The sequence below is a fragment of the Oryctolagus cuniculus genome, chromosome 7 (genome assembly GCF_964237555.1).
Source record: "Oryctolagus cuniculus chromosome 7, mOryCun1.1, whole genome shotgun sequence".
In the NCBI taxonomy this organism is placed as follows: Eukaryota; Metazoa; Chordata; class Mammalia; order Lagomorpha; family Leporidae; genus Oryctolagus; species Oryctolagus cuniculus.
The window spans coordinates 86,228,715-86,252,006 of NC_091438.1; the positions used below are offsets into that span (position 1 = coordinate 86,228,715).

The following is a 23,292-nucleotide window of genomic DNA, read 5'->3' on the forward strand; positions in this document are numbered from 1 at the left end:
AAAATAAGTATAAAAAAACCCACCCTCTGTGCTGGTATGTAGCATAGCAGCTAAGCCACCATCTGCAGTTGCAGCACCCCATGTGGGCACCGGTTCCAGTCCTGGCTGCTCCACTTCCAATCCAGCTCCCTGCTAATGTGCCTGGGAAAGCAGCAGAAGATGGTCCAAGCACTTGGGTCCCTGCAGCCACGTGGGAGACCCAGGAGAAGCTCCTGGCTCCTGGCTTTGGCCTGGCCCAGTGCTGGCCATTGTGGCCATTTGGGGAGTGAACCAGTGGATAGAAGATCTCTCTCTTTCTCTCTCTCTGAGTCTCTAAGTCTCTGTTCCTCTCTCTATAACTCTGTCTTTTAAATCAACAAATAAATCTTAAACAAACAAAAACAAAAATAAAAAAACCTTCGTATAGTTTCATGTTGCCGCATTCCCTTTCCACATGGAGGGTTTGTGGCCACAGCAGACGGAAGTCTTTGGGGCTGGTCACAGGAGAAGTCTCTACAAGGGACGGGATTTCCTCTCCTAGCAGAGAGGCCCAGAAGCCGGTGCTGCAGGGGTCTCTATATTGAGACAAATGGGAGATTTCCCTTCACCTAGTGGGGCAGGAGGTGGATATCGGGGGCCCAGCCAACGGGTGATCCCTCCTCACCTTGTCCGAGGAGGACCTTGTTCATTGGATACCTTGCGTGTTCAGGTCCCTGTTCGGGCGCCAGATACTGCTTAGTCCCGCCAAGCTGCACTGTTGGGGATGAGGAAGGCAGCGCTGCCTTTTCCCTCCACAAACACACTGGGGACAGGTTTCCGTGAACATGTCCGTGTTTATTCACAAGCACGTACATTATAAAGGGCAGGGAAGAGGGGTGTAACCAATTCTGGGGAACGCTGACCATAGGGCAGAACGGACACTGGCGCCCATATGCCTATCCAATCAGCTTGAAGGTCATGTAGACAGGATGGCTCCCCAGGTGGGCCTAATGGGTCTGGGTTGCATCCGGGAGCAGTTTACCTGATTGGCAGAAGGTGGGGGTGGGGAGGAATGTGCCTGGGCCCAGGTAACTGCTGAGACCGCCAGTTTCAGGGACGAAACTTTATTCTGCATTTGGGAAGAGGCCTTTCCGTTGCATCCCAGCTCATGAAGCTGAGGCAAAGCAAATTACTTCACAAGAATCAGGGTCACTGTAAATGTGTATGCTTATTAGCTTTTTCCATCTTGATTCTGAAATTTGAATTTCGTCAACCTGTAAAATGGGTGCATTGTTACTGTTACTTGGGAGAAAAGATGAGAGTAAGACCCATTTTTGCCATTTGTTTAATTTTGTTTCCAAGTTTCTTCTATTGCTAAACCAGCTCCTATTTCAGCTTTTTGATCAATGAATCTAACTATAATTCTAGCTTCCCTGGGCAAAAAAGCCAATTGTTGTCTTTGACTTTACCTCCTTTTACCTGGGAGCTGCTAAACTCAATTGATTTTTCCTTCAAAACTACATCCATTTGTGCTTTTCCACACTCATTACCTTCTGCCTAACACAGATGCTTATCTCATTGCTGAGTTAAGAATCCATCAGAAGTGTCTCCTTTGCTGGGCATTCTGTTGAAATACAGCTATGGACATTTCCAGGGCTGCCAACAGCTGGTCCTTAGCCTAGTGTTTGCCACGCACCAGGCTCAGGAAGTGTTTATGCAAATTAATCCATTTCCTCCTTGCTGTAACCCGGTGAAGTAGATTCCGTCATTATCTCCATTTTATGTATGAAGAAGCTGGGTTAAAAAAGCATGAAGCATTGGTTGGAAGCTGTTTACTTAAGAAGTGACCTTGAGTCCAACCAGCCTGGCTCTGGAGGTCGCACTCTATTTGTAGTTTTTAGTCTACATCTAGGTCCTGTGTGCAGACTTTGCAGTCTAGATGTGTTAACTAGGCTGCTTCTGGTCTTCATGTTACGTCTGCCTTTCTCATCCACATACCTACCAGTCCATTCAGTGCTAATACCAGATGACTTTTTCATATGATAGCTTTACTCCGCTGGTCAGAAACTTCTGCAGAACCCACCTTGGCACACAAGAAAACTTTGTCTCTTTATCCTGGAATGCCTGGATTTCCGAAGTCTCCTTCTACTCATCATTCCAGCAGTTTGTCATCTACTCTTTCCTACCCAAATCCTAGCCACATGGACCAACCCAGTGATTCACCCCCATGCCCTGTTTCACCCCTCAGGTCCCAAGGTACTCTCTCTCTCTCTCTCCCCCCCGCCTCTCTTGGCAGGTGCCATTTGCTATCCCATCTCCCCTACCTGCTTGCCTGAGCACCCAGTGCATGGTTTTCCTTCGTGATCCTGGCTGTGCATATCTCCAGCTTCATTAGTAATAAGAAAGTATTTCTGGGAACCAGTAATTTCTGTTCTGGTGCAGACATACCCTGTCTCCCCTAATAAAATTGGGAGGGCTTAGACTTCTGTTTCCATGCTACTTGGGTAACAGCTAATTAAAGAAGATTTTTTTAATACCTCTCCTCCCATCAGATCTCCTCCCATCCCACTTTTCGCTCCTCTTTTTTCTCTCCTTAGTGCTCTGCTCTCAAGTCTAATGAGAGATGAGTGGCATTTTATCTCAGTTGATGAGAAGGAAACTTTTAAAAATATTCCTTCTCTGCATTCTACAGTAGTTTACCATCTCGAGGAGGTGTCTGCAGTCTTTTGCTTGTTTTAGTCTTTCCCTCCCATGTTCTGTATACATATTAGAGCAGTATCTTCTTTTTACCTGCTACAGAATATTTTCTCCTATGTTGATTTTAGTGAGGTCTTAAATCTACGATGTCACATTGCACTAAATGATGATTTTTTTTTTTTTGTCACATGTGGTTCTCTCGGCAAATCTTAAGACCTAATTAGTCAGACTAGAATGCATTTTGCTGTCAACTCCTTTTAAAAAGTAAAGTTGTTCGGGCAAGATCTCATCCCTTACTCTTGCTCTGTGGGAAGTGTTTGGTTTGTCAGAGCAGGAAAGAGACTTCCCAGTTTTTTCCCCAAGATTCGTCCCCCTTAGAGCTGCTTTTATAAATTATTAATTTTATTTTATTTGTAAGGCAGAGATACAGTGACAGAGACAGAAAGAGATCTTCCATCCACTGATTTCACTACCCAATACCTGTAATAGCTGGACTGGGCAAAGCTGAAGCCAGGAGGCTGGAACTCAATCTTGGTATCCAACATAGGTGACAGTTCTTGAACCATCACCAGCTGCCTCCCAGGGTGGACTTTAGCAAAAAGCTGGACTGGAAGTCCTGCAAGGACTTGAACGCAGGCACTCTAATAGGTGATGCAGGTGCGCAGAACCCCGGTCTCTAAGAGGTGCTTTGAAGATCCCAGCCCTTCCCTGATACTGGGCCATATGTGTAGATGTTGGCTTGTTCTGTGAATGGTAGAATGGAAGAGACTTCTTGTTTCTGATGCCAGAAAACAGTGGCTCCAACCAGAGTTTACAACAGCATGTTCTTTCATTCTTAAAGCTGAGTTGATGAGCCTACAGTTCAAATAAAGTGGTAAGTTCAAAATCAGCGATTCATATTTCACTCTGACATTGTGATGCACGCTATTTCATTTCCCAAGAATAAAGCAGTGGGGAGAAAAGAAAAAAAATCTCTATCCTAGTGGAGCACAGTGTAATAGCTCCCTCCTAGGGTTTTAGGAAATGAAATGAACAATAATTATTATAAATGTTTAGCCCAGTCCTTGGTACTCAACACAGTTTTGTGCTACTTCAAATTGCTGATGTAGTTTTATGAAGCTGTTCTTTGGAACTTGTATTTGACATAGTTGACATTAGTATAAACCAAGAGTTGAGATTGTTCTTCTGATGTTTCGAAGTGAAGGTTGGTGATAGTAGAATGACCTTTTCCTTCCCTGGTAAGTAGTAAGATTCATATGTTCCTATACAATTTTCTTCTACAGCTTGTTCGTTTTGGTTTAGGCAACCAACTGGTGGTCGCTTTCAAAGAAGATAACACCATTGCTTTTAAGCATTTGTTTTTGAAAGGATATTCTGGCGTCGATGAAGATGACTACAGTTACAGCATATATACTCAAGAGGACACCTATGAAAGCATCTTTTTTGCTATTGATCAGGCAAGTATTTTGCTGTAGAGGACCTATACTTTATTTTTTTTTTATTTATTTTTTGACAGGCAGAGTGGACAGTGAAAGAGAGAGACAGAGAGAAAGGTCTTCCTTTTGCCATTGGTTCACCCTCCAATGGCCACCGCAGCCGGCGCACTGTGGCCGGTGCACCGTGCTGATCCGAAGCCAGGAGCCAGGTGCTTTTCCTGGTCTCCCATGGGGTTTAGGACCCAAGCACTTGGGCCATCCTCCACTGCCCACCCTGGCCACAGCAGAGAGCTGGCCTGGAAGAGGGGCAACCGGGACAGAATCCAGCGCCCCGACTGGGACTAGAACCTGGTGTGCCAGCGCTGCAGGTGGAGGATGAGCCTAGTGCCCATTAATGCATTCTTAAAGTATAGGTCATCGGGCTGGCGCCGCGGCTCACTAGGCACATCCTAGGCCAGCTCTCTGCTGTGGCCAGGGAGTGCAGTGGAGGATGGCCCAAGTGCTTGGGCCCTGCACCCCATGGGAGACCAGGATAAGTACCTGGCTCCTGGCATCGGATCAGCGCGGTGCACCGGCCGCGGTGCACCGGCCGCGGCGGCCATTGGAAGGTGAACCAATGGCAAAGGAAGACCTTTCTCTCTGTCTCTCTCTCTCACTGTCCACTCTGCCTGTCAAAAAAAAAATGCATTAATACTTCACCTTCTTGTTTCAACCAACAACAACCATTATGCATAGGATGGGCATTCGGTGCAGCAGTTAAGATAGCACTTGGGACTGGAGTGCCAGGATTTAAGTCCCAGCTCCAGTCCCAATTCCAGTTTCCGGGTAATGCTCACCCTCAGGGGCAGAGATGATGATTCAAGTAGTTGGGTTCCCTGCCATCCACATGGGAGAACCAGACTGAGTTCCTGGCTCCTGGCTTTGTTCCTGGCCTCCCCAACTGTTGCAGGCATTTGGAGAGTGAACCAGTGGCTGGAAGCTCTGCCTGTCTCTCCTTCTGCCCATCAAAAAAAAAAAAAATTAATGAATTCATTATTTAAAATTTTAAATGTTAAAAAAGAAAATTTTGAAAATTATACATATATTAAAATAACTAGGGCTGGTGCTGTGGCACAGCCTGCCCTGCCTAGTCAGCACACAGGTAATTTGTGTTATCATCTTGTTCAGTTGTTTTCCTTACTCCAAAATAAAATTGTTTCAAGGGTTCTGTACTTACTTTTGTTCTGAAAAATCCACAGAACTAAATCTACAGAAGTAAAATTGTTCAAAGGTTGAAGTTCAATTTAGTAGATGACATTGTTTTAGTAAGAAATGATGAGCTCTTCTCTGCACAGGTGCTGTATATAGTAGATAAATGTCCATCTCTCTCTCTCTCTCTCTCTCTCTCTCTCTATTTTTTTTTTTTTAGAAAAGATTCATTTATTTAGTTGAAAGAGTTACAGAGAGAGAGGAGAGACAGAGAGATATCTTCCATCTGCTGGTTCACTCCCCAAATGGCTGCAATGGCTAGGCTGATCCAAAGTCCCCTGCACCCACATGGGAGACACAGAATAAGCTCCTGGCTCCTCACTTTCAATTGACCCAGCCTCAGTATTGTGGCCACTTTGAGAATGAACTAGTGGATGGAATACCTGTCTGTCTCTCTCTCCCTTTCTCTGTAACTTTGCCTTTCAAGTAAATTTAAAAAATAATAAATAAAACAAATATATGTAGGGGAATAAAAATTTCTCCTCTACCCTTTAAAAAAGTAACTGTAATGTAAATTTTGCATAGCCTGGAAAAATGTTTATGGCAATTTTTGGAGCTACATTTATTTCCACACAATACAGTTTACCTATTTTGAATTTTTCTTTGAGATTTATCTTTTTGATATATTCCATCACACCTGCTCTTTTTGGTAAATTGCCCCAAATCAAGCAGACAGGCTATATTTATAATCTCAGAAGGTTTGATGAAGAGTTGAAACTCCATCTGAGATTCCATGCTATTTTGATGTCTTAGCATTAATAAACCTAGCTGAATTTTAAGAATATGGAATCTAACGTAGCTGTACTTTGGTGAGTATGAGAGATTGGTGGCCTTGCAAATTGGTGAATTTGCAGAAAACACTTAGAGTAGAAAAACAGTTCTTTCTTTTTCATTAACTCATCAATAAATATTTGCATGCCTATATGTAGCAGGTCCGTGTCTAGGCATTCAGAATATAGCAGTGAATAGAACTGATAAAACCCTGCCCTTCGTGAGCCTAATTCTAGAAGGGAGAGCTAGACAAGTGAGAGCAAGTGAGATGTGTATTGTTGAAATGTTGGGTCCCTGAAAACAATACCCCCCCAAAATGTGCTGATGAGCGAAGCTGAGTTTTTGCTTACAGCAGTGAGGCAGGTGCTGCCTTGGGTGGTCTCCGTATTTCCTCGGGAGAAGAGGGAGCCCTTCAATATGGGGCAATCTTGGTTAGAACTGGGTAAGGATCAAAATCAATCTTAAAAAAAAATCAGGGGTCAGCGTGTGCTACAGCAGGTTAAGCTGCTACCTGCAACAACTGCATTCCAAATGAGCACTCATCCTAGTTCCACTTCCTTTTTTTTTTTTTTTTTTTTTTTTTTTTTGGACAGGCAGAGTGGATAGTGAGAGGAGAGAGAGACAGAGAGAAAGGTCTTCCTTTTGCTGTTGGTTCACCCTCCAGTGGCCGCCACAGCTGGTGCGCTGCAGCCGGCGCTCCGCGCTGATCCAATGGCAGGAGCCAGGTGCTTCTCCTGGTCTCCCATGGGGTGCAGGGCCCAAGCACTTGGGCCATCCTCCACTGAACTCCTGGGCCAGAGCAGAGAGCTGGCCTGGAAGAGGAGCAACCGGGACAGAATCCGGTGCCCCGACCGGGACTAGAACCCGGTGTGCCGGCACCGCAAGGCGGAGGATTAGCCTGGTGAGCTGCGGCACCGACCCCACCTGTTCCACTTCTAATCCAGCTCTCAACTAATGCACCTTGGGCCCCTGCCACCTACATGGGTGGCCGGGATGGAGTTCCAGGCTCCTGGCTTCCATTGCAGCCATTTGGGAAGTGAATCAGTGGATGGAAGTTCTCTCCAGATCCCTCTCTGTCTCTCTCTCTCTTTCTGGTTTTTCCTCTCTCTATATAACTCTGACTTCCAGATAAATAAAATAAATTAAAAAACAATTTGATAAGGATCATGATATAGTAGTCCAGGGTTGTGGCTGACACAGCAAGTTGAAAGCTGGTGGGGGGAGAAGGGGCAGTTCCAAAGCATCTTGGAGTTGTCATCAGGCAGAATTTTTAAATTGGTATTTATTTAAATGACTTTTTCCAGATCTTCCTGAAATAAACAGCACTGTTATTTGTAACTTTTGTGTTCCTGGACAAAAGTTTCTGCAATAGTAAAGTCATTATGAATGAAGATGGGGGTTAGCAAAGCCTTGTCAGTGCAGGTAGCCAAATAGTAAAGTTGTGCACACGCAAGCCGGGGTGTGGATGCTTTAGGTCCTCAGTGATGTGTCCCAGAAAGATCTCTGGAGATGGGCAGTGCCCAAGCAGTCATGCATGTTTGCAATATTCTTTGTGGTTTTTAAAAATCTATTTCTTAACTTCTATGTTATTTTTCTTTGAATTAACAGTAGTTATTGTATATGTTATGTATTTATGGGATACAGTGTAAGGTTTTGATGCACGTTTGCAATTGTCATTGCTATGTTTTTAATAGTATCATCGTCTAAAGAACATCTCCCTGGCCACCCTTGATTATGGGGAGAATGAAGAGCATAGGATCGGCCTGAAAGTCTGTAAGCAGCATTACAAGAGGGGGACGGTGCTATCGCCCAACGCCACACTGAGCCTTGACAGTGACGTCGAGATAGGTAACGTGGCAACTGTTTCATCGCATGCCTTTACCGTCTTCTGCACTAGGAGCACAAGTTCCCTCACGTGCAGCAGGCCACAGGGAGCTACTCAACCTGTCACCCTACCTTAGCCTGCCAAGATTCAGGGGTCCCATGGGTGGGTCTTTCTGGTGTAGCTTAGTGTTGTTGCTTTAGGGATAAATACACAGGTGTGTTCTTTTTGTTTAAGCTTTGTCCCTCAAGAAAGGGTAATTGGGCATTTTGGAAAAATGGGCCTGCATATATTAAATGAAGCAACATGTGTAGAGATGCAGAACATATAATGTTTGCAAAGGCAAATAGTGATTAAGAACTCATTTTCTTTTAGGAGATCTCTCAGCAAAACATGAATAAGGAAGTAAAATTGTTTTGTGCCAGCTCATTAAGGACTTCAAAGCATAGCATATGTCAATGCAAAGTGTTTGACTTAGAATCTCTGGGTTTTTGTCATCATTTCAACAAATGCTGTGTCTGTGTACAGCTTCTGTGAACAAGGCACTCACTGTCTTACATACCACAGTTGCAATGATTAAGTGGCTATGACTCCTCCAATAGCAACCAGTTTAGCAGCAAAGGTTCTAGTAAGTTAAAACGGTGATGTTGCTCATTACCATGGAAGGTCAGATGTAGGTCACGTTGGGCTATTCTGGGCAGGTGTAGGTTTGGGGGGAAGTCCAGAACAGGCCGTAGGGGGTCTTTTGTGGTTTGGGTGTTGAACGCTGCTTGCTCCCAATTGGTTTGGAGCTGGGTGACTGCACAGTCAAGTGAAAGATGGCTACAGATCAGGGCAGGAGGGGCTGGATTGAAGGGGTCCTGTTTCTACCCTGTCTCAGGAGTGTCACACCGTTCATGTGACATGTGAAAATCTCATCTCCAGGTGCTCTGCTGCCACAACAAAACAACCCTTGTAAGACACAGGTTCTGATCCTGTTTTGCCAGGCTGCCTGTTTGCAATCTCTTCAGATGTAAATGTGCCCCCTGGACTCTGAAAGCAAAGTCCCTGTAGAGCCAGCAGAGGTGCACCTGGAGCTGGCTCCCAGGCTGCCCTCAGCCACCATCTGGAGGTCTGTTGCTTGGCTCTGTAACCAGCAACCCTGAAGTGTCCTTTGTGTCTGCCGGCCTGAGATCTATGTGGTCATCCACCTACAGGAGCTAATCATATTTCACGCTTCATCTCTCCCCTAACCACCCCCTGGGCTGGTCAGCTGTGCTCCTGCCTGTGGGTGATTCCTGTAACTGTGATAGGAGGACTTGACCATGGGCTGCAAGCCTGAAGCCTATCTATCACCCTCTGCTTCACATGGACCATCATCTGCCTCTCTCCCTCTTAAAATTGTGACTCAAATTGAATGCACCATACCCGTTTCCCAGTGATTCATGTGCTGTTTTTCTCACTTGATTTTTCTTGGAAAATTGGTTAAAGAAATGAGGCCAAAGTCAACAGCAGTGGCTAGGTAGGACAGGCAGGGCTGGAAAGCAGGATTCATTCCACAGTTGGTAGACAGGGGCTCCTTTGTTCATTTCCTTCCTATCGGGATATGGAATATTTTGAACTAAATAGAGAGAAGTTAATTATGGATTTGATTTTATTTTGAGAGTTTGGTTAAGCAATTTAATTGTATTCTTTGATTCAACATATCTTGTTAAAGAAAATCTAAAGATGTATCCAAAAGGTATAAACAAGATTTTTAAAATCCAGGGTTACTACAGAAAGTTCATGCAAAAGTGGAATGAAAAGCTATTTATCTTGATGCAAACATTTTTGAAATCCATGCATAAGAGGGTCTTCAAAAAGTTCATGGGAAATGCATTATTATGAAAGAACTGTATCTGTATATTTGATACAGGACTTTAGATTTTCTTGGATGCTTCCAAGGAAGCCTGCAGATGATATGAAAAGGAATTGAGTTTGACTTCCTTGGTGTGGTGAATCACAGAAGCAGTTCTAGATTAATGATTCATGAATTTTGCATTATCTTTACTATTAAGAGAATCATCTTTAGGGTGCTAAATTCAGTGATCTGCCTATATGCCCAGCTTTCCCTCTAGTTTCTGTGTCCTTGTGCAGTTGCCTGTGAAGACAGAGCCATGTGTTTCATTTAGTTCATCCTGAAGGACTCCAGCCTCCTCTTTTCCTCTCTAGAGCTGCAAGATCTCTGGGTCAGCCTCATTGGGAGGAATGCTATGAATCCCACTGAAAACATTTTTTTCTACCACATTTAGTTGATTATCAATGGAATAGAGGGTTCATTTTCTGTAATGCGTTGGTTTTTTTTTCCATTCTCAATTAATTTTACACATATACAATATACTAAGTGAAAAGTTCAACAAATTGTTTGAAAAAAAATCTGTTCCTCAATGTCGCTCCCCCTCTTCGTGGAGGAACGACACAGGACCCTGCGCTGTTGTTTCGTCTGCTCGGCCCTCCCCGGGTTTGCTGCTGGTTCTTCCCGGGTTGGCTACTATCCCTTCCACCTCCGTGGAAGGGCAGTTCCCCCTGGCCACATTCCCCACTTCCGCAGGGGAGCGGCACACCGCCGGCCGGCTTTCTCGGGGGCTGCACGGGTTCCCTCAGATGTTCCCCATAGATGTTCCTGGTGCATGCCGTCTCTCTCCCCCTTTATAGTCCTCCTCCGCCAATCCCAACTCGGCCGCCCACACGCCGAGCACGCTGCTCTCCTCCAATCAGGAGCAAGTCCTACAGTTTATTAGTTGAACTGGAGGCAGCCGTGCGGAAGCTGTTTACTTCTCTCCCAACGCCATATTGTGGGAGAGCAGATGCATAGAACAAGTCCTAATTCGAGTAACTTAGTCTAGTCCGGATTGCTCCCCACAGATCCCCCTTTCTTTTTATTTTTTAGCGTTGATACGCGCCTGTCTTCGGTGTCCCGCGGCGCATAAGCTGCTAGCCGCCCAGGTGCTCATCGCCTCACTAATCGGGCAGACCGAATCCAAGCCTTCTAATTGCCATGTTGAAGGGAGGCCTTTCTATTTCTCTATTTCTCTATCTCCGGGCATTCCTATTTCTCCCATTCCACTTCTATCTTCCAGCATTCCTATTTCTCTCACTTTACTTCTAAAACTTCTGTTTCTCTTATCCCCGCAGCTTCCCGCTGCCCGCCCCGAGGCTACTTCTCGGCGGCTTCCCAGCTGAGCTGCTTCAGCCCGCGCCTCTTTCATCTGCGCAGCTTCCCGGCTTTGCGCGGCTTGGCTTCGCGCGCTCCGCGGTCTCCACGCCCTTCGCGTCTGCACCACGGTCTACGCCAGCCCCGTTTCCTATCTATTCACGCCCCGTGCTCTCTCTGCACGCGGCGGCTTCCGCGAGTAACACAGCGTAGCTTACGTGTCCGCCACTAGCATTCAATCTAAGTTCCCCGGGCTAGCCTGGCGAATTCAACCCAGCGGACGTCTCCGCCCCACGGTTTGGCTTCCCGTCCTTTGCTCCCCGGGCTAATCAGACGGATCCCAACCTGGCTTGCGTCTCAGCTTCTGGTTTCAACTTTTCGCCCCCTATTCCCGGGCTAACTTGAGAATCCCAAAGTGGCTTTCGTATCCGCCTCGGCCTGCCCCCCGCGGCTTCAATTTCCCTAACACTTTTCTCTACCCGGTATGTTTCCCTAAGTTTTCTTCCAACAATACTCCTCCCTCATTTCTCCTGGCTTCTCCCCACAGTCCGCGTCCGAGTCTGTTTGTTCTAGCTTTCACTTTCGCTTTCGACCTTAGAGATTTCTCCCAGCTTCCCCCCGTAGTCCGTATCCGAGTCTATGCCTAGGCTTTCAATAGCTTCTTCCGGCTCCTTTTTCGTCTGGCTTTTCCCTAGGCTGTTTCGAGTCTATGCCTAGGCTTTCAATAGCTTCTTCCGGCTCCTTTTTCGTCCGGCTTTTCCCTAGGCTGTTTGCTAGTCTCTCTCTCCGATATTTTCCTGCTTCTTCCCGTTTCTTCCCTCTTAAGTTTGCTATCCGACCTAGGTTTCCTAATCCGAGTCATTTCTTCCCTCCTAAGTTTCATATTCGTCCTAAGTTTCCTATCCGAGCTAGGTTTCCTATCCGTCCTAGGTTTTCTATCCGAGTCACGGCACCATTATGTCGCTCCCCGTCTTCATGGGGGAACGACACTAAGCCCTGCCTAGGCTTCATATCCGAGTCACGGCACCATTATGTCGCTCCCCCTCTTCGTGGAGGAACGACACAGGACCCTGCGCTGTTGTTTCGTCTGCTCGGCCCTCCCCGGGTTTGCTGCTGGTTCTTCCCGGGTTGGCTACTATCCCTTCCACCTCCGTGGAAGGGCAGTTCCCCCTGGCCACATTCCCCACTTCCGCAGGGGAGCGGCACACCGCCGGCCGGCTTTCTCGGGGGCTGCACGGGTTCCCTCAGATGTTCCCCATAGATGTTCCTGGTGCATGCCGTCTCTCTCCCCCTTTATAGTCCTCCTCCGCCAATCCCAACTCGGCCGCCCACACGCCGAGCACGCTGCTCTCCTCCAATCAGGAGCAAGTCCTACAGTTTATTAGTTGAACTGGAGGCAGCCGTGCGGAAGCTGTTTACTTCTCTCCCAACGCCATATTGTGGGAGAGCAGATGCATAGAACAAGTCCTAATTCGAGTAACTTAGTCTAGTCCGGATTGCTCCCCACAGATCCCCCTTTCTTTTTATTTTTTAGCGTTGATACGCGCCTGTCTTCGGTGTCCCGCGGCGCATAAGCTGCTAGCCGCCCAGGTGCTCATCGCCTCACTAATCGGGCAGACCGAATCCAAGCCTTCTAATTGCCATGTTGAAGGGAGGCCTTTCTATTTCTCTATTTCTCTATCTCCGGGCATTCCTATTTCTCCCATTCCACTTCTATCTTCCAGCATTCCTATTTCTCTCACTTTACTTCTAAAACTTCTGTTTCTCTTATCCCCGCAGCTTCCCGCTGCCCGCCCCGAGGCTACTTCTCGGCGGCTTCCCAGCTGAGCTGCTTCAGCCCGCGCCTCTTTCATCTGCGCAGCTTCCCGGCTTTGCGCGGCTTGGCTTCGCGCGCTCCGCGGTCTCCACGCCCTTCGCGTCTGCACCACGGCCTACGCCAGCCCCGTTTCCTATCTATTCACGCCCCGTGCTCTCTCTGCACGCGGCGGCTTCCGCGAGTAACACAGCGTAGCTTACGTGTCCGCCACTAGCATTCAATCTAAGTTCCCCGGGCTAGCCTGGCGAATTCAACCCAGCGGACGTCTCCGCCCCACGGTTTGGCTTCCCGTCCTTTGCTCCCCGGGCTAATCAGACGGATCCCAACCTGGCTTGCGTCTCAGCTTCTGGTTTCAACTTTTCGCCCCCTATTCCCGGGCTAACTTGAGAATCCCAAAGTGGCTTTCGTATCCGCCTCGGCCTGCCCCCCGCGGCTTCAATTTCCCTAACACTTTTCTCTACCCGGTATGTTTCCCTAAGTTTTCTTCCAACAATACTCCTCCCTCATTTCTCCTGGCTTCTCCCCACAGTCCGCGTCCGAGTCTGTTTGTTCTAGCTTTCACTTTCGCTTTCGACCTTAGAGATTTCTCCCAGCTTCCCCCCGTAGTCCGTATCCGAGTCTATGCCTAGGCTTTCAATAGCTTCTTCCGGCTCCTTTTTCGTCCGGCTTTTCCCTAGGCTGTTTCGAGTCTATGCCTAGGCTTTCAATAGCTTCTTCCGGCTCCTTTTTCGTCCGGCTTTTCCCTAGGCTGTTTGCTAGTCTCTCTCTCCGATATTTTCCTGCTTCTTCCCGTTTCTTCCCTCTTAAGTTTGCTATCCGACCTAGGTTTCCTAATCCGAGTCATTTCTTCCCTCCTAAGTTTCATATTCGTCCTAAGTTTCCTATCCGAGCTAGGTTTCCTATCCGTCCTAGGTTTTCTATCCGAGTCACGGCACCATTATGTCGCTCCCCGTCTTCATGGGGGAACGACACTAAGCCCTGCCTAGGCTTCATATCCGAGTCACGGCACCATTATGTCGCTCCCCCTCTTCGTGGAGGAACGACACAGGACCCTGCGCTGTTGTTTCGTCTGCTCGGCCCTCCCCGGGTTTGCTGCTGGTTCTTCCCGGGTTGGCTACTATCCCTTCCACCTCCGTGGAAGGGCAGTTCCCCCTGGCCACATTCCCCACTTCCGCAGGGGAGCGGCACACCGCCGGCCGGCTTTCTCGGGGGCTGCACGGGTTCCCTCAGATGTTCCCCATAGATGTTCCTGGTGCATGCCGTCTCTCTCCCCCTTTATAGTCCTCCTCCGCCAATCCCAACTCGGCCGCCCACACGCCGAGCACGCTGCTCTCCTCCAATCAGGAGCAAGTCCTACAGTTTATTAGTTGAACTGGAGGCAGCCGTGCGGAAGCTGTTTACTTCTCTCCCAACGCCATATTGTGGGAGAGCAGATGCATAGAACAAGTCCTAATTCGAGTAACTTAGTCTAGTCCGGATTGCTCCCCACAGATCCCCCTTTCTTTTTATTTTTTAGCGTTGATACGCGCCTGTCTTCGGTGTCCCGCGGCGCATAAGCTGCTAGCCGCCCAGGTGCTCATCGCCTCACTAATCGGGCAGACCGAATCCAAGCCTTCTAATTGCCATGTTGAAGGGAGGCCTTTCTATTTCTCTATTTCTCTATCTCCGGGCATTCCTATTTCTCCCATTCCACTTCTATCTTCCAGCATTCCTATTTCTCTCACTTTACTTCTAAAACTTCTGTTTCTCTTATCCCCGCAGCTTCCCGCTGCCCGCCCCGAGGCTACTTCTCGGCGGCTTCCCAGCTGAGCTGCTTCAGCCCGCGCCTCTTTCATCTGCGCAGCTTCCCGGCTTTGCGCGGCTTGGCTTCGCGCGCTCCGCGGTCTCCACGCCCTTCGCGTCTGCACCACGGCCTACGCCAGCCCCGTTTCCTATCTATTCACGCCCCGTGCTCTCTCTGCACGCGGCGGCTTCCGCGAGTAACACAGCGTAGCTTACGTGTCCGCCACTAGCATTCAATCTAAGTTCCCCGGGCTAGCCTGGCGAATTCAACCCAGCGTACGTCTCCGCCCCACGGTTTGGCTTCCCGTCCTTTGCTCCCCGGGCTAATCAGACGGATCCCAACCTGGCTTGCGTCTCAGCTTCTGGTTTCAACTTTTCGCCCCCTATTCCCGGGCTAACTTGAGAATCCCAAAGTGGCTTTCGTATCCGCCTCGGCCTGCCCCCCGCGGCTTCAATTTCCCTAACACTTTTCTCTACCCGGTATGTTTCCCTAAGTTTTCTTCCAACAATACTCCTCCCTCATTTCTCCTGGCTTCTCCCCACAGTCCGCGTCCGAGTCTGTTTGTTCTAGCTTTCACTTTCGCTTTCGACCTTAGAGATTTCTCCCAGCTTCCCCCCGTAGTCCGTATCCGAGTCTATGCCTAGGCTTTCAATAGCTTCTTCCGGCTCCTTTTTCGTCCGGCTTTTCCCTAGGCTGTTTCGAGTCTATGCCTAGGCTTTCAATAGCTTCTTCCGGCTCCTTTTTCGTCCGGCTTTTCCCTAGGCTGTTTGCTAGTCTCTCTCTCCGATATTTTCCTGCTTCTTCCCGTTTCTTCCCTCTTAAGTTTGCTATCCGACCTAGGTTTCCTAATCCGAGTCATTTCTTCCCTCCTAAGTTTCATATTCGTCCTAAGTTTCCTATCCGAGCTAGGTTTCCTATCCGTCCTAGGTTTTCTATCCGAGTCACGGCACCATTATGTCGCTCCCCGTCTTCATGGGGGAACGACACTAAGCCCTGCCTAGGCTTCATATCCGAGTCACGGCACCATTATGTCGCTCCCCCTCTTCGTGGAGGAACGACACAGGACCCTGCGCTGTTGTTTCGTCTGCTCGGCCCTCCCCGGGTTTGCTGCTGGTTCTTCCCGGGTTGGCTACTATCCCTTCCACCTCCGTGGAAGGGCAGTTCCCCCTGGCCACATTCCCCACTTCCGCAGGGGAGCGGCACACCGCCGGCCGGCTTTCTCGGGGGCTGCACGGGTTCCCTCAGATGTTCCCCATAGATGTTCCTGGTGCATGCCGTCTCTCTCCCCCTTTATAGTCCTCCTCCGCCAATCCCAACTCGGCCGCCCACACGCCGAGCACGCTGCTCTCCTCCAATCAGGAGCAAGTCCTACAGTTTATTAGTTGAACTGGAGGCAGCCGTGCGGAAGCTGTTTACTTCTCTCCCAACGCCATATTGTGGGAGAGCAGATGCATAGAACAAGTCCTAATTCGAGTAACTTAGTCTAGTCCGGATTGCTCCCCACAGATCCCCCTTTCTTTTTATTTTTTAGCGTTGATACGCGCCTGTCTTCGGTGTCCCGCGGCGCATAAGCTGCTAGCCGCCCAGGTGCTCATCGCCTCACTAATCGGGCAGACCGAATCCAAGCCTTCTAATTGCCATGTTGAAGGGAGGCCTTTCTATTTCTCTATTTCTCTATCTCCGGGCATTCCTATTTCTCCCATTCCACTTCTATCTTCCAGCATTCCTATTTCTCTCACTTTACTTCTAAAACTTCTGTTTCTCTTATCCCCGCAGCTTCCCGCTGCCCGCCCCGAGGCTACTTCTCGGCGGCTTCCCAGCTGAGCTGCTTCAGCCCGCGCCTCTTTCATCTGCGCAGCTTCCCGGCTTTGCGCGGCTTGGCTTCGCGCGCTCCGCGGTCTCCACGCCCTTCGCGTCTGCACCACGGCCTACGCCAGCCCCGTTTCCTATCTATTCACGCCCCGTGCTCTCTCTGCACGCGGCGGCTTCCGCGAGTAACACAGCGTAGCTTACGTGTCCGCCACTAGCATTCAATCTAAGTTCCCCGGGCTAGCCTGGCGAATTCAACCCAGCGGACGTCTCCGCCCCACGGTTTGGCTTCCCGTCCTTTGCTCCCCGGGCTAATCAGACGGATCCCAACCTGGCTTGCGTCTCAGCTTCTGGTTTCAACTTTTCGCCCCCTATTCCCGGGCTAACTTGAGAATCCCAAAGTGGCTTTCGTATCCGCCTCGGCCTGCCCCCCGCGGCTTCAATTTCCCTAACACTTTTCTCTACCCGGTATGTTTCCCTAAGTTTTCTTCCAACAATACTCCTCCCTCATTTCTCCTGGCTTCTCCCCACAGTCCGCGTCCGAGTCTGTTTGTTCTAGCTTTCACTTTCGCTTTCGACCTTAGAGATTTCTCCCAGCTTCCCCCCGTAGTCCGTATCCGAGTCTATGCCTAGGCTTTCAATAGCTTCTTCCGGCTCCTTTTTCGTCCGGCTTTTCCCTAGGCTGTTTCGAGTCTATGCCTAGGCTTTCAATAGCTTCTTCCGGCTCCTTTTTCGTCCGGCTTTTCCCTAGGCTGTTTGCTAGTCTCTCTCTCCGATATTTTCCTGCTTCTTCCCGTTTCTTCCCTCTTAAGTTTGCTATCCGACCTAGGTTTCCTAATCCGAGTCATTTCTTCCCTCCTAAGTTTCATATTCGTCCTAAGTTTCCTATCCGAGCTAGGTTTCCTATCCGTCCTAGGTTTTCTATCCGAGTCACGGCACCATTATGTCGCTCCCCGTCTTCATGGGGGAACGACACTAAGCCCTGCCTAGGCTTCATATCCGAGTCACGGCACCATTATGTCGCTCCCCCTCTTCGTGGAGGAACGACACAGGACCCTGCGCTGTTGTTTCGTCTGCTCGGCCCTCCCCGGGTTTGCTGCTGGTTCTTCCCGGGTTGGCTACTATCCCTTCCACCTCCGTGGAAGGGCAGTTCCCCCTGGCCACATTCCCCACTTCTGCAGGGGAGCGGCACACCGCCGGCCGGCTTTCTCGGGGGCTGCACGGGTTCCCTCAGATGTTCCCCATAGATGTTCCTGGTGCATGCCGTCTCTCTCCCCCTTTATAGTCCTCCTCCGCCAATCCCAACTCGGCCGCCCACACGCCGAGCACGCTGCTCTCCTCCAATCAGGAGCAAGTCCTACAGTTTATTAGTTGAACTGGAGGCAGCCGTGCGGAAGCTGTTTACTTCTCTCCCAACGCCATATTGTGGGAGAGCAGATGCATAGAACAAGTCCTAATTCGAGTAACTTAGTCTAGTCCGGATTGCTCCCCACAGATCCCCCTTTCTTTTTATTTTTTAGCGTTGATACGCGCCTGTCTTCGGTGTCCCGCGGCGCATAAGCTGCTAGCCGCCCAGGTGCTCATCGCCTCACTAATCGGGCAGACCGAATCCAAGCCTTCTAATTGCCATGTTGAAGGGAGGCCTTTCTATTTCTCTATTTCTCTATCTCCGGGCATTCCTATTTCTCCCATTCCACTTCTATCTTCCAGCATTCCTATTTCTCTCACTTTACTTCTAAAACTTCTGTTTCTCTTATCCCCGCAGCTTCCCGCTGCCCGCCCCGAGGCTACTTCTCGGCGGCTTCCCAGCTGAGCTGCTTCAGCCCGCGCCTCTTTCATCTGCGCAGCTTCCCGGCTTTGCGCGGCTTGGCTTCGCGCGCTCCGCGGTCTCCACGCCCTTCGCGTCTGCACCACGGCCTACGCCAGCCCCGTTTCCTATCTATTCACGCCCCGTGCTCTCTCTGCACGCGGCGGCTTCCGCGAGTAACACAGCGTAGCTTACGTGTCCGCCACTAGCATTCAATCTAAGTTCCCCGGGCTAGCCTGGCGAATTCAACCCAGCGGACGTCTCCGCCCCACGGTTTGGCTTCCCGTCCTTTGCTCCCCGGGCTAATCAGACGGATCCCAACCTGGCTTGCGTCTCAGCTTCTGGTTTCAACTTTTCGCCCCCTATTCCCGGGCTAACTTGAGAATCCCAAAGTGGCTTTCGTATCCGCCTCGGCCTGCCCCCCGCGGCTTCAATTTCCCTAACACTTTTCTCTACCCGGTATGTTTCCCTAAGTTTTCTTCCAACAATACTCCTCCCTCATTTCTCCTGGCTTCTCCCCACAGTCCGCGTCCGAGTCTGTTTGTTCTAGCTTTCACTTTCGCTTTCGACCTTAGAGATTTCTCCCAGCTTCCCCCCGTAGTCCGTATCCGAGTCTATGCCTAGGCTTTCAATAGCTTCTTCCGGCTCCTTTTTCGTCCGGCTTTTCCCTAGGCTGTTTCGAGTCTATGCCTAGGCTTTCAATAGCTTCTTCCGGCTCCTTTTTCGTCCGGCTTTTCCCTAGGCTGTTTGCTAGTCTCTCTCTCCGATATTTTCCTGCTTCTTCCCGTTTCTTCCCTCTTAAGTTTGCTATCCGACCTAGGTTTCCTAATCCGAGTCATTTCTTCCCTCCTAAGTTTCATATTCGTCCTAAGTTTCCTATCCGAGCTAGGTTTCCTATCCGTCCTAGGTTTTCTATCCGAGTCACGGCACCATTATGTCGCTCCCCGTCTTCATGGGGGAACGACACTAAGCCCTGCCTAGGCTTCATATCCGAGTCACGGCACCATTATGTCGCTCCCCCTCTTCGTGGAGGAACGACACAGGACCCTGCGCTGTTGTTTCGTCTGCTCGGCCCTCCCCGGGTTTGCTGCTGGTTCTTCCCGGGTTGGCTACTATCCCTTCCACCTCCGTGGAAGGGCAGTTCCCCCTGGCCACATTCCCCACTTCCGCAGGGGAGCGGCACACCGCCGGCCGGCTTTCTCGGGGGCTGCACGGGTTCCCTCAGATGTTCCCCATAGATGTTCCTGGTGCATGCCGTCTCTCTCCCCCTTTATAGTCCTCCTCCGCCAATCCCAACTCGGCCGCCCACACGCCGAGCACGCTGCTCTCCTCCAATCAGGAGCAAGTCCTACAGTTTATTAGTTGAACTGGAGGCAGCCGTGCGGAAGCTGTTTACTTCTCTCCCAACGCCATATTGTGGGAGAGCAGATGCATAGAACAAGTCCTAATTCGAGTAACTTAGTCTAGTCCGGATTGCTCCCCACAGATCCCCCTTTCTTTTTATTTTTTAGCGTTGATACGCGCCTGTCTTCGGTGTCCCGCGGCGCATAAGCTGCTAGCCGCCCAGGTGCTCATCGCCTCACTAATCGGGCAGACCGAATCCAAGCCTTCTAATTGCCATGTTGAAGGGAGGCCTTTCTATTTCTCTATTTCTCTATCTCCGGGCATTCCTATTTCTCCCATTCCACTTCTATCTTCCAGCATTCCTATTTCTCTCACTTTACTTCTAAAACTTCTGTTTCTCTTATCCCCGCAGCTTCCCGCTGCCCGCCCCGAGGCTACTTCTCGGCGGCTTCCCAGCTGAGCTGCTTCAGCCCGCGCCTCTTTCATCTGCGCAGCTTCCCGGCTTTGCGCGGCTTGGCTTCGCGCGCTCCGCGGTCTCCACGCCCTTCGCGTCTGCACCACGGCCTACGCCAGCCCCGTTTCCTATCTATTCACGCCCCGTGCTCTCTCTGCACGCGGCGGCTTCCGCGAGTAACACAGCGTAGCTTACGTGTCCGCCACTAGCATTCAATCTAAGTTCCCCGGGCTAGCCTGGCGAATTCAACCCAGCGGACGTCTCCGCCCCACGGTTTGGCTTCCCGTCCTTTGCTCCCCGGGCTAATCAGACGGATCCCAACCTGGCTTGCGTCTCAGCTTCTGGTTTCAACTTTTCGCCCCCTATTCCCGGGCTAACTTGAGAATCCCAAAGTGGCTTTCGTATCCGCCTCGGCCTGCCCCCCGCGGCTTCAATTTCCCTAACACTTTTCTCTACCCGGTATGTTTCCCTAAGTTTTCTTCCAACAATACTCCTCCCTCATTTCTCCTGGCTTCTCCCCACAGTCCGCGTCCGAGTCTGTTTGTTCTAGCTTTCACTTTCGCTTTCGACCTTAGAGATTTCTCCCAGCTTCCCCCCGTAGTCCGTATCCGAGTCTATGCCTAGGCTTTCAATAGCTTCTTCCGGCTCCTTTTTCGTCCGGCTTTTCCCTAGGCTGTTTCGAGTCTATGCCTAGGCTTTCAATAGCTTCTTCCGGCTCCTTTTTCGTCCGGCTTTTCCCTAGGCTGTTTGCTAGTCTCTCTCTCCGATATTTTCCTGCTTCTTCCCGTTTCTTCCCTCTTAAGTTTGCTATCCGACCTAGGTTTCCTAATCCGAGTCATTTCTTCCCTCCTAAGTTTCATATTCGTCCTAAGTTTCCTATCCGAGCTAGGTTTCCTATCCGTCCTAGGTTTTCTATCCGAGTCACGGCACCATTATGTCGCTCCCCGTCTTCATGGGGGAACGACACTAAGCCCTGCCTAGGCTTCATATCCGAGTCACGGCACCATTATGTCGCTCCCCCTCTTCGTGGAGGAACGACACAGGACCCTGCGCTGTTGTTTCGTCTGCTCGGCCCTCCCCGGGTTTGCTGCTGGTTCTTCCCGGGTTGGCTACTATCCCTTCCACCTCCGTGGAAGGGCAGTTCCCCCTGGCCACATTCCCCACTTCCGCAGGGGAGCGGCACACCGCCGGCCGGCTTTCTCGGGGGCTGCACGGGTTCCCTCAGATGTTCCCCATAGATGTTCCTGGTGCATGCCGTCTCTCTCCCCCTTTATAGTCCTCCTCCGCCAATCCCAACTCGGCCGCCCACACGCCGAGCACGCTGCTCTCCTCCAATCAGGAGCAAGTCCTACAGTTTATTAGTTGAACTGGAGGCAGCCGTGCGGAAGCTGTTTACTTCTCTCCCAACGCCATATTGTGGGAGAGCAGATGCATAGAACAAGTCCTAATTCGAGTAACTTAGTCTAGTCCGGATTGCTCCCCACACTCAACAGTTGAGACAAGAGCTGTTCAAAGTCATAGCATCTCAAAGTGTTAATTTTACTTCTATAGACTACTTTTTATGTGCTTTATTAGTTATCACAGATCAGGGAGAACATGTGGTATTTGTCCTTTTGGGACTGCCTTATTTCACTAACTATGATTTTTCCAGTTTCATCCATTTTGTTGCAAATGACCAGATTTGATGTAGACAGGGTTGATGTAGGCACCAGTTGCTATAAACTTTCCTGTTAACACTGATTTTTCCATATCCCATGAGTTTTGATATGTTGTATTATTGTCTTCATTCGTTTCCAGAAATTTTTTTATATCTCTTGATTTCCTCAATGACCCACTGTTCATTCAGGAGCATGTTGTTCAGTCTCCAAGTGTTTACATATGTTCTAGAGTTTCTCTTTTTTTAAGATTTATTTATTTATTTGAGAGGTAGAGTTACAGACAGAGAGAGGGAGAGACAGAGAGAAAGGACTTCTATCCACTGGTTCACTCCCCAAATGGCCGCAACATTCGGAGCTGAGCCAATCTGGGCCTCCTAAGTGGGTGCAGGACCCCAAGGACTTGGACCATCTTTCACTGCTTCCCTAGACCATAACAGAGAGCTGGACCAGAAGTGGAGCAGCAGGGACTTGTACCAGTGCCCATATGGGATACCAGCACTGCAGGCAGCAGCTTTACCTGCTATACCACAGCGCCAGCCCTTCTAGAGATTCTTGAGTTGTTGATTTCCAGCTTCATTCCATTGTGGTCTGAGAAGATGCATGGTATTATTTTGATTTTTTTTGAATTTATGAGACTTGCTTTGTGGCCTAGCATGTGGTCTGTCCTAGAGAATGTTCCATGCACTGGTGAGAAGAATGTGTATTCTGCACCTGTAGGATGATAAGTTCTGTAGATATCTGTTGGGTCCATTTGGTCTGTAGTGTTGATTAACTCTGTTGTTTCCTTGCTGATTTTCTGTTTGGTTGATCTGTCCATTGCTGAAAGTAAAGTATTGAAGTCCCCAATTACCACTGTATTTGGAGTCTATATCTCCCTTTAGATCCATAGCATTTCTTTTAAATAGTCAGGTACCCTGTAATTGGTGCATATACGTTTACAACAGTCACATCTTCTTGTTGAATTTATCCCTTAATCATTACATAATTCTTTGTCTCTTTTAACAGTTTTTGTGTTAAGGTCTTTTTTGTTTGATTTTAGGATGGCTACTCCAGCTCTTTTTTGGTTTCTGTTAGCATGGAATATCATTTTTTATCCTTTTACTTTCAGTCTGTATGTGTCTTTGCTGGTGAGATGTGTTTCTGGTAGGCAGCAAACAGATGGGTTTTGTTTTTTAATCCATTCAGCCAGTCTGTGCTTTTTAACTTAAGAGTTGAGGCCATTTACATTCAAAGTGACTATTGATAAGCAATGACTTGGCCCTGCCATTTTTCCATAAATAGTCCTATTGTTTACTTTGGATTTCCTTTGTACTTTCACTGGGAGATTTTCTGCCTTCACCTTCTTTCATAGTGATGACATCCTTAAGCATCTTGTAACACTGGATGAATGATGACAAATTCTTTCAATTTCTGTTTGTTATGGAAGGTCTTTATTTCACCTTCATTCATAAATGAGAGCTTGGCAGGGTACAGTATTCTGGGTTGACAATTTTTTTCACTTAAGACTTGGAATATAT

The 23,292-nt window shown here is 49.2% G+C and overlaps 1 protein-coding gene across 2 annotated transcripts in view; it reads left to right on the top strand.

The window, feature by feature from the left end:
• MCOLN2 (mucolipin TRP cation channel 2) overlaps window positions 1-23,292 on the top strand; it is an 80,192-nt gene that overhangs the window by 21,032 nt on the left and 35,868 nt on the right. For both annotated transcript variants that reach the window (XM_008264961.4, XM_008264962.4), the window contains exons 3-4: window positions 3,939-4,112; window positions 7,805-7,958. In XM_008264961.4, coding sequence (XP_008263183.2) covers window positions 3,939-4,112; window positions 7,805-7,958 — 328 coding nt within the window. The remainder of the gene's footprint in view (window positions 1-3,938; window positions 4,113-7,804; window positions 7,959-23,292) is intronic.